Source organism: Oncorhynchus kisutch, linkage group LG16, assembly GCF_002021735.2.
Source record: "Oncorhynchus kisutch isolate 150728-3 linkage group LG16, Okis_V2, whole genome shotgun sequence".
NCBI classification, from domain to species: Eukaryota; Metazoa; Chordata; class Actinopteri; order Salmoniformes; family Salmonidae; genus Oncorhynchus; species Oncorhynchus kisutch.
Window position 1 is genome coordinate 41,009,077 of NC_034189.2, and position 11,516 is coordinate 41,020,592.

Genomic DNA, 11,516 nt, shown 5'->3' on the forward strand with positions numbered 1-11,516 from the left:
AAGATGATTTACCAGAAACTATAGGCTCCACTCTGAAATTAACAATACCATAAATATGGCAATTATTGCTCTACTTTGTCACAGGCCTGGCTTACGAGTTTAACCCTGGACACTTTCCTGACAAACAGAGTGAGATATAAGGCATGCAAAAGAACATAAATTACTTCACGAAGGTCTACGAAGCTGAAAAGAGGTGGTTATTTTTCAACTTCTAATGCTTGAATGTCTCCTAAATTATCTATAGCCCGCTCCCAACATAGAATATAAAACGTTTATATTCTACACCATTTTAATTGAGTAGCAAATCAGTTTATTAAAAAAAACTCATCCAGGTTATCGCTGAAGATAGCATAAAACTCCACCCTCTTCACTTCACTCCAATCAATGACGAGATGGGAGAGAAAACAAATCATTCAATTGGTGGAGAAAGTGTGGTTTCAAGGCGCCCCTAAAAAGACGCATGTGTGGGCACCAAGAAACCGATCAAACTCAGTATGGTGTGGGGAATCAATCTGGCAAGTTTCTCCAGAAGGGCACATCACGGTTTTCGCGGTGTGGGAAGATTTAGTTTGACGAGTAGTATACATTTTTTTTTAAGAGATTTGACTTTTACGACAGACTTTGAGCCGGGTTCATCGTAGTAGATAGCCTACTAATGCGCCTCGAGCTGAACATTGGCTGAGTTGTAAAGGCGAGATGGAAAACCATGAGGTTTCGCAGACTTCAACTTTGCTTCAACCTATAATGTGATGTAACGAAGATTTGTGGGAATCTGGAAGAAATTAGTCTACGCATTCCATTTTCAAGTCATACGGTTGTTTCCAATACGAAGAAGCAGGTCAGTAAAGGAACGAACTGCAACAACAAAAAATAAACTGACTCTTTATTGGAATTTCTCAGGTTCTCAGTGGTTTGATTGGAATAAAAAAAAAAACCTCACCAGCAATCCTCCATTTTCTTGGAGAGTTCTATGAGCACTGGCATAAGGAATGTGGGGAGAGCGACCGAGGGCATTTTTCAAGCATTTAACTTTGTTTTAACTTTAGGCTCCTCTCCCTTTTTATATAGACGGAGAAGAGAGGTTATCTCAAACCTTTTGTGGACTGAGTTTGATTTGGGCTTTTTGCAGCTCCGGGGTAATATTCTAAGCCACTTTTTTTGTTCTGAACACAGGGGGCTGCTATCATGGCGGTAAGGATAACCTGTGAGTGGATTTGGATAACGGGGTGCGCGCTGGTGACTGTTTGCCTTCTGCTGGAGCCGTGTACCGGTCAGTATCATGGCGAGAAAGGCATTTCTATACCAGAACACGGTTTTTGTCAGCCAATTTCCATTCCCCTCTGCACGGACATTGCTTATAATCAAACCATCATGCCGAATCTTTTGGGACACACAAACCAGGAGGATGCGGGGCTGGAGGTCCATCAGTTTTACCCGCTCGTGAAGGTCCAGTGTTCCATGGACCTTAAGTTTTTCTTGTGTTCCATGTACGCACCGGTGTGCACAGTTCTAGAACAAGCCATCCCCCCATGCCGATCACTGTGCGAGCGCGCACGCCAGGGCTGCGAGGCGCTTATGAACAAGTTCGGGTTTCAATGGCCAGAGAGACTCCGCTGCGAGAACTTCCCCATCCACGGCGCTGGGGAGATCTGTGTGGGTCAAAACACTTCAGACACGGACATCGCTACCTCGGACCCCACTCCCAACCTGCCAGAGCTCATGACCTTACCCCCAAACATCGGCCGCCCTGCTGCCCAGCCCTTCTCCTGTCCCCTACAACTTCAGGTTCCAACCTACCTCAATTACAAATTCCTGGGGGTGAAAGACTGTGGTGCCCCATGCGAGTCCACCAAGCCCAACGGACTAATGTATTTCCGGGAGGAGGAACTGAAATTCGGCAAACTCTGGGTGGGTATCTGGTCTATCTTGTGTTGCGTGAGTACACTGTTCACTGTGCTCACATACTTGGTAGACATGCGGAGGTTTCGCTACCCGGAGAGGCCCATCATCTTCCTCTCAGGCTGCTACTTCATGGTGGCGGTGGCCTACACAGCAGGCTTCTTCCTGGAGGATAAAGTGGTCTGCATAGACAAGTTTAAAGAGGACGGTTACAAGACGGTGGCCCAGGGCACCAAGAAAGAGGGCTGCACCATCCTCTTCATGATCCTCTACTTTTTTGGCATGGCTAGCTCCATATGGTGGGTCATCCTGTCCCTCACCTGGTTCCTGTCTGCTGGTATGAAGTGGGGTCACGAGGCCATCGAGGCCAACTCACAATACTTCCACCTAGCGGCTTGGGCGGTGCCGGCTGTCAAAACCATCACTATCCTGGCCATGGGGCAGGTGGATGGGGACCTTCTCACAGGGGTGTGCTACGTCGGCATCTACAGCGTGGATTCATTACGAGGGTTCGTCCTGGCCCCCCTGTTCGTCTACCTCTTCATCGGAACCTCGTTCCTCCTGGCCGGTTTCGTGTCTCTGTTCCGCATCAGAACCATCATGAAGCACGACGGCACCAAGACGGAGAAACTAGAGAAGCTGATGGTGAGAATCGGCGTGTTCAGCGTCCTGTACACCGTCCCCGCCACCATCGTCATCGCCTGCTACTTTTACGAGCAGGCCTTCCGCGACCAATGGGAGAAGACCTGGCACATGCAGACGTGTAAGCGCTTCGCGGTGCCGTGTCCGGCCAACAACTTTGCCCCGATGACTCCGGACTTCACGGTGTTCATGATCAAGTACCTGATGACTATGATCGTGGGCATCACGTCCGGGTTCTGGATCTGGTCAGGGAAAACATTACAGAGTTGGTGCAGGTTTTACAAACGGCTCAGTAACAGCAACCAAGGAGAGACAACCGTATGAACTTTCTAGAAGGTTAACGTGGGGGAGTTATACATGTTTATTTTTTAAATATTTTTTATCAAACCGACTGAGCATATCCCTTCCCACCTCCTATTGGACATAGGACAATTGAACTCTGAAAAAAGTACTTTTACTTTGGGAATGTCCCTCCTGACAACCTTATGAGCCATTGGCTGAACATTTGTTCATTATTTGGGGGGGGGGGGTTAACTTTTCAGTAACCCCCATAAAAATTTTAAACATTCTATAATCTCATTTGAACCACAATGTGCCACCCAGTGATGTAACAGCAAGGAAGAAAGTGTCTGTTTTGCCATTACCTTTTCAATATGTCTTCAACTATTTTGTATTATGAAGTGAGTTTCTCATCCAAGGAGCAACAAGGATACAGGGCTAATGTCTGACAAGACCAATGATGTGTGTTATGTTTTGCGAGGAATTACAAAGGTTTTTGGAATCTGCATTCCATTCCTTGCTTCTGTACTTTTTAAATTTTTGTGCCCGTTTTTGTTACGTGTGTCTGTTACTTTTAGACTAACTTGCAGACATCTGAGAACATTCATCTTGGCACAGAGAGAAATGTCTAACACACTCACTTTATTTTAGTTGTGTATAGTGTTATATGTCCCAAATGGCGCCCTATTCCCTATATAGTGCACTGCTTTTGACCGGAGCCCTGGTCAAAAGTAGTGAACTACATAAGGAATAGGGTGCCAATTGGGATGTGATCTAGCTGTAAGATGTTGCTATTAAATTGCCACGTTACAGGCCACATTTTGTAATTATTCACCCCTTTTTTTTTAAAGAACATATGTATTTATAAGAATTATAATCTTGCTGTTTCTACTTGATGTTTCTTAATGCAATATGGCTTGTATCTTGTACAGTTTCACAGAATAAAATAATGTTTTTAACCTGCTGTCATTTGAACGTCATTGCTGTTCATGTTTGGATGTTTTTAAGCACATGTTTGTCTAAAACAAATCCTTGAACGAGGCAATGTAAAACCAGCGAGATTGTGATGACTTCCTAAAACATATCCAATGAGTTGAAAGAAGGGTAAATGAAGGCCTAGAGATTCTGTTTTAACGTAGTTGGGGATATCAACAATTCCACACCTGATGTCCTCAGTTACTTTTACCATCTGCTTGCACAATACTCCCTATAAAGGCTGTAGTGTGGACACATTACCCTGTTATACAGTATGTTGCTATTTAGTTTCTCTGGTCGTCTCCTGTTCTATCCCCCAGGTCTAACTTCTACTCACTCTGCTTGCCTGTGGAATTGTATCTCTCTAAATGGTGTCAGGTCAATATATCAGAGCCATTGATAAAGAGATGGTATTTCTGTAGAAAAACAATAACTAGCATGATGTGTTTAAAGGGGGATTTGCCCTTAAAACTTACGAACAGGAAATCTCAACACACTGCCTTGAGCAGATCTCCTTCTTTCCTGATGAAATGTGAGATCTCCTTTTTGGCTTTCCTTGTTTTGAGTTCCTCTCCCCTTTTTTGTTTTGGTTGTGTGTTTTAGACAGGGCGGAGTGTAACAAAGACGTTTTCTTTTAGGCAACATTTTGCGTCATCTGGTTCTGTATCTATTACGTGTTGTGTTCAACTGGAGTGTCAGTAGACCTACAATAGTCACCTGAACGTGTGTTGTACCGTGTTACTGTGGCATGTGTTCAATGGAAAACAAAGAGTACTTAATCCAACAAGCGGACATGATTTTGTTGAACAATATGAAGAATGTTTGGGGAGAAACATACTATTACTGTCTTATTTGCTTTAAAACTGTTGCAAAGACCGAAATGATATTGCAGTCTCCAATCAAGGACAGATGCCTGCAGTCAACGTAATCTGATTGAAAAAGTATGGACTTTTTGCACGTTAACCCGACAAAACCTCAAGCTAATTTTAGGTCATTATCTCTTGCTGTGGTTCACATTTTTATATGGTGATGTAACTGGTCACGGTTGGGTGGGTCAGGATCCACAAATTTGGGCAACTTTCAGTGTTCTGTGAGCACAATGGCATAAGCATAAGGCTGTAACTGAGTTGATATATTGCAGAGACACGTTCACTCTTCATATCGTGAGTTCACACACCATCCCCTCCCCCCCAGTCTCCTGGCTGGCCCACATCTGGTAATGTTTTGCCACTGTGAGGTATCCCAGGTTTAGAAACCAGATCTCCTCCAGGCAGTCTTAACCCAGGGCCTGGACCCTGGGACTGACACACACACACAGTTTACTGACCTGACCCGTAGTCTCTCTCTGCCCCCCACCCCCCACTCTCTCTGCTGATTCTCTTACCCTGTCACTGGTCAATGACTCTACTCCCCCCCCCCCTTTCCCCCCTTCAGACTCCACGCCATTCTCCCTTCGCTGGGCCTCCATGAAATCGGACGCTTTACAAATAAATATTAGCTCCGTCTGCAGCGATGTACGCATGAGGAACCTCCCTCTCTACAGTTCCACACTTGCCTTTTCCAGTTAAGATAGTGAGTAAACATACATTGAGAAGCATCACTGCTACATATTGGAGTAAAAGTGACATTTCCAACCAACATTTTTTAATCACAACCAACCCCACACTGGACATTTCTTTTAAGATGATCATTTCGCTTTTTCCATTGTCCAAGGCCTTGAATGGAGGATAGGCAGCACGGTAAATTGCCTCTGCATGTGACTATGTACATGGCCAAAGTTGTTTTCATAAATGTATCACAATGTGAGATGTCAAATAAATACTCACTCACCCCTTGTCATAAACATGGCGAGAGCGCACTCTGGTGGACAGGAATCCAACCTGCAGTCCTAATTCAGAACATTATTGTTTGGTCTGCAATGGTATACACGTGTCAAAGTTGGAAACTATCAGTCCTGTTTTTGTTAAACATTTTATTCAAAAAAAGAAACGTTATCTGCTTCAAACCATCCGGATCAATGCCTCCACAAGGAGTCATTTGTTGCATTGACTTTACTGTGTGTGGCTACTGTTGTGGTTCAACACAGCAAGACATATTTTCATAAAAGGACAAACAAGAAAAAATATTTAAGTCCAATTAGAGGCCAGAGATTAAACACAGTGAAACTTTAACCCCTTGAAATTATCTGAACTTGAACATAATTCAAATAAAAAGAACACCTAGGAAAGGCATCAACTAGATTCAGCCAAGGGCTGATTTTTTTTCTTGGAACAGATGGTCAAGGGGCCAGAACATAATTACGAATTATTTGTAGACTGCAAATTGACCCCAAGAAGCCCAGATATATTTGACTAAAACAATCATTTCAAGCCTTGCTTACATTTGTATATGATCACATATCTGTCTTTGAAACAGATATCCAAAATTAAAAATCACTTGTAGCAGGCTTGCTGGTGTTTTTACAGTCTTATGTCCAACAATTAAAAATGTTTTTGGCCCGCGGGAAAATAAAATTACCCACGGGCAAAATTCATCCCACCAGTTGGGGGAACCCGACATGAATAATTATTACACACATGCTGGATGCAAAATATACATCATGATCATAAAAACAGTTTATATTTTAAATATCATTAGACCATATTCATCAATGGTAGGAAACTGGGATTGTTAAACAGATTCAAAACAATGCTTTAGCATTCAGAGGTGGTATATTCCAACTTTAGGTGCGAAAGAGGTGTGTGCAGCAGAGTCTAGAGAAAACCAGTCATTGTATGCGTGTCATCTCTCAATAGGGGGACATTCAGCTATGACACTGTCTGCACTACAATGTTACCTGCATTGTAAAGGAGGGAGAAGAAATGATTGTGCGAGGTGTTTAAAAGGAGGAAACAGATCATCTATCCATTCTAACACAGTCGTTCTTTGTGCCCTCGCACATGGAAGCCCCAATAGAGTGTGTGATCCAGATGGTGCAAAGCTCAAAGCAAAATACATACAAAATTCTAAATGAGAAAAAAAATATATAGCAAGTCTAATCATTCCAAAGTCCACCGGTCTGTTCCTGATACACTTCAATGACATCCTCATCTTCCATTCCAAGCTGGGGAGAGAGAGAAAGAAAGTCAGACATAGATGCAGGGGAAAGTTTATCTGCAAGCATGTTCAAGGTTTACAGAAAACAAATTGAAATGTCACTTAAAAAAATGTAATAAATTACAAAATTATTATTTTAAGAGACACAGTGGTGGTTGTTTAACTTGGGTGCCAGTCTGTTCATGTCTGGAATTGCCATTCCATAAGGGTTTGGCCAGAGAAACAGCCTGGCACGCAGGCTAGTGGTTGTATGGATGATACAAGGGAAGAGGGAAGGGTGGGGTACCTCTTTGGGGGTTTGGTTGTCTGAGATTCTCTGTCCTTCAAAAAGAAACCTTAGGGTGTTCATTGGTACACCCTGCAGGAAGGAATCACACATGGTTGCATCAGATACTGGAAACATGAAGATATTCATTTTGAAGTTCTGACCCACATTGTCAAAATGAGATGGGACAATTGTTGAGCTTCATAACTCTACCTGTCTTTGACTGTAAGATTCCTTTAGCTTCTTTAGATGTGTTGTCATCTTCACTTTGAAGTGAATTTCACTGTTGTCCTGAAAGTAAAGATAGAATTAGGCCTTTTGTTTTGCCTAACTGGTGAACACAACTCAGTCTTGTGTGCCAAGCTTCTAGGGGAACTTTCCCAGCCACTATCAGGGGTGAGCAATTCCAGTCCTCGAGGGCCTGATTGGTGTCACAGTTTTGCCCCAGCCAACACACCTGACTCCAATCATCTTATCATGATCTTCAGTTTAGAAGGCAATTTTATTAATCAGCTGTGTTGGCTTTGGATGGAGAAAAGGTGTGACACCAATCAGGCCCTCGAGGACTGGAGTTGCACTAGATCCTAATACACTAGTCCCAGACTAAATAGCAAGATCAATGTAGAATTCCCATTTAAAGTGCTGTTAAGTCCAGGATGTGGCCTTTTCTCAATTGGTTTTACTCAACTCCTGCATCCTCTCTCCTCCATCCTCCTTTTGAAAAGGTAATCCAGGAGAGGTGGCGAGGAGATGGAAAGTGGACGGATAAGCACTTGTATGAAATAAGACTAATGGTGTGTCATCATGCAAATGACATTTACAGGGTGGAATCCCAAAATAAATGTATAAAGTGATAAAAAAAAATATTTTAGCTAGTTGTGAGACATTTTAGAGATAAAAGGATAAGTAACATATGTTTATAAAAATGTTTGCATGCTTTTCTCCTTTGAGAAAACAATAGCTTATTCAAAGGGGGTGTGGCAGATTTCAAAACTCATCCTCGAAGGACTTCGGTAGGATACACTTTTGCCACAGAATGAACAATGAGCAAATTATACAAATCTTAGCTTGCCCTTACTTGCCAAAAGGAGGCTATCGAGGAAGGGAGGACCCTCTCCTATTTGCCAACTAACGAATTGACACTCTCCTCGACCACTTATCAGTTTCCAAGGAGAGAGGGCAGAGGAGAGCGGGAGTACAGAATTTTGCCCAAATTAGAAAAGACCTATGGCTCCCCCAGTGTCCTTTCATATTAAACACATTTAGCAAAGGAAGAGGCAAGGAAGGGAACTCTCCTGTCTGAGATGCATCCACACTTCTCCATATTCTCTTACCTGACCAATCACCTTCAGTTTAATGTACTCTCCATCTTTCTTCTCACTTCCATCTCCACTTGAGGGTTTTGTCTCCTGGAATATACAGAAATTAACAACGTTAGACTCCTGTAAGAAAAGTGTCCCATTGACATGTACATACAACATTACATCACTATAGTCAGCCAGCCTACTGCACTGTCAACATGTCATGAATCCCTCCATGGTCACCAAACAGAATAAGTTGTAGAATTGTTTTTCTCCCTTTATTTAACTAGGCAAGTCAGTTAAGAACAAATTCTTATTTACAATGACGGCCTACCAGGGTACAGTGGGTTAACTGCCTTGTTCAAGGGCAGAACGACAGATTTTTACCTTGTCCGCTCAGGGATTCGATCCAGCAACCTTTTCTGTTACTGGCCCAACACTTGGCTACCTGCCGGTAAGGTTACGTAGTATACCAAATGGAGAGCCATGTGACATATAACTAGTTACATTTTTGAAAAAGTAAAACCCTAATGTCATACCGTTCGTGCATAGCCAGTGGCACTGCTTTCGATCTAGCTACCTACAGTAGCTAGCTAGATAGCTTGTGTTAGCAAACACTACTCATCTCGGCCCACATAGCGGCTAACGTAGCTAGCAAGCATTGCTCAAGTATTATTGTCTCTTCAACCAATTCACAGACAAGCAATACGTTAGTTAAACCGTGCCCCTACCGTGTCTGACATGGTATTGCTCTTGTGATGTTTATTTTATTCCACAAAACGTTAAGTTAAAAATGTAAACACTGCCTCGGGATTCTTGCTGTTTTGAGAAGCAGGTACCATTAATAAACTGACCCGGAAAGTGAATAGTCTTCTTTGTCTGTGGTTTTTATATGGCGGTTGGGAACCAACTTTAAGGTGCTTTACCGCCCCGAGCTGGACTGGAGTGTGGACCAAAGACAGGAAAGTGCTCAATTCTACCAATTATTCTCGTCTCCTTAGTTTTAAGGAAACCAAGTACATAATTAAACACTACACCTCTGAAGATTTTCTCAGCAGTTCACTTAAGCTTGGCTCTTCAACACCATTACTCCTTAAATATAATTACTCCCCTTTACCTCCCATGTTGCTGGCACTGAAGTAGCATGTGTCCCACTGTCCCCATGTTTTCCTGACTGTGTTTACATCTCCCAGTTGTATGTTTTTCCCACCAATTTCAATGTACTGTTGAGCCTTGTGTGTCCCAGTCTCAGCTTTGTGATTACACTTTCCTCCCTTCTTCTCAACCTGAGGACATCCCTGCCCCCCAGCTTTTCCTGGATCTTACACAGGTTTATTCCCTTTCCCTCCCTGTTCCACATTGCCATGTCTTTTTAGCCACTGTTCTTATTAACACTTAGCTTCTGCTTAACTGATTGACATGTCCGTATCAACATTAGGATGTTAGAGAACCTGCTTGGCGAGAACATCCACCTCCTCATTCCCCGCTAAAACTACATGAGCTGGTACCCAGAGGAACCTCACAAATAACGACCTCTGTCTCACCCTAAACAGGCACTACAAAATCTCAGACAAGACAACTTGTCTGCTTTGTGACAGAAATGAATTTAAGCTCGTCAGTGCTGTACGAGTCAGAGCAGTTGACTACCCTGTCTGGCCTCACCTCCTCCACCCACTCTGCAGTCAAGAGTATGGCCAGCAACTCCATTGTGTAAACGGATAAATGATCCGTTGCTCTTTTTGTCACTGCCACCTGAAACTCAGGAACACTAAAAGCTGCACCTGTCCTCCTTGTTTTAGGGTCCTTAGATCCATCAGTGAATAGAGTATATTCAAGGCAGCATAGTACCCCCCACAGGGGGGCTGAACTCCTTCCCAAACAGCCCCGCCTCTCTCACTATGCCCTTACCTAACCACCCAAAACTTGTATTCAGATAAGGTTTATGCTCCCGGGACTCTAGGAGCACCTTTTCCAGAAGGTTGTGTGACCTTATGTCCTTGAGGATTTACCCAATATGTCATGGTTAGTGATTGTCTTCTCATCTTTTAGGCATCTCTCAAATCAAATCAAATTTTATTGGTCACATGCACATATTTAGCAGACGTTATTGCGGGTGGTTGTGTTCCTAGCTCCAACAGTGCAGTAATATCTAACAATTCACAACAATACACATGAATCTAAAGTCAAAGAGTGGAGTTAAGAAATATAGAAATACTAGGACGAGCAATGTCTGACTGCTCCACAACATATTCTTAGTGCTTGAGCCTGGATTACGTCTAGCTTTTTTAAAAGATGTCAGAGCTGCTGATGCATATGCTACAGTACCATAGTCCAGTGATGACCTTGATATTGCTATATATAACATTTTTAACGCCCTTCTATCCGACCCTCAGGAACCTAAACACTTCCACCGTCTCCACCTTCCTCCCGTAGAGCTTCAGGTATATTTCATCCTGAATATTCCTTCCAGTAGAAAACCCAGTCTGTGTTTTCTCAACTGAGAACTTGAAGCGCCACCTGAGAGACCACTGCTCAACTTCTCTGATTGCTTCTTGAACTCTCTCGGCTGTATGGGGAATTTTCCTCCCTCTCTTCCACAGCACCCCGTCATCCGCAAACAATCACTTCCCAATATCTGATCTCACCTGATGAATACATCATCAATCATAACGGAGAACAACAAAAGACTAATCACACTTCCCTGGGGGGGGGGGGGGGGGTACCATTATCTACCTCATAACTTTCTGACATGCAACTCACCACACTCACTTGTATTTATCGTCCAAAAAGAAAATATTTTATCCAGTTAAAAACCCTTCCTCCAACCCCCATGCTATCCAGTTTGATAAGCAGGCCCCTCTTCCCCATCATATCATAGGCCTTCTCTAAATCAAAGAAAATGGCTACCCCCACCTCCTTATTTGCCTGTGCCTTCCATATGATTGACTAGACCCAGTACAGGATGCATCATTCCCCTGCCTTTCCTGAACCCACTTTGACCTGGTGACATTAGTCCTCTGCTCTCCAGGAAGTATGTCAGCCTTTCTGTTATCCTCCTT

At 43.2% G+C, this 11,516-nt stretch overlaps 2 protein-coding genes across 2 annotated transcripts; one reads left to right on the top strand and one right to left on the bottom strand.

The window, feature by feature from the left end:
* Positions 1–444: 444 nt before the first annotated feature.
* LOC109906715 (frizzled-7-A) lies at positions 445–3,784 on the top strand. Its single transcript, XM_020504573.2, has 2 exons — positions 445–838; positions 1,174–3,784. The coding sequence occupies exon 2, from the start codon at positions 1,186–1,188 to the stop codon at positions 2,863–2,865; it is 1,680 nt and encodes a 559-aa protein (XP_020360162.1). The 5' UTR covers positions 445–838; positions 1,174–1,185; the 3' UTR covers positions 2,866–3,784.
* Positions 3,785–5,422: 1,638 nt separating this feature from the next.
* LOC109906716 (small ubiquitin-related modifier 1) lies at positions 5,423–9,354 on the bottom strand. Its single transcript, XM_020504574.2, has 5 exons — positions 9,189–9,354; positions 8,491–8,565; positions 7,370–7,447; positions 7,178–7,249; positions 5,423–6,898 (listed from the first exon to the last, which is right to left on the bottom strand). Exons 1-5 carry the CDS (start codon positions 9,198–9,200, stop codon positions 6,830–6,832), a joined length of 306 nt encoding a protein of 101 aa, XP_020360163.1. The 5' UTR covers positions 9,201–9,354; the 3' UTR covers positions 5,423–6,829.
* Between the last annotated feature and the right edge of the window lie 2,162 nt (positions 9,355–11,516).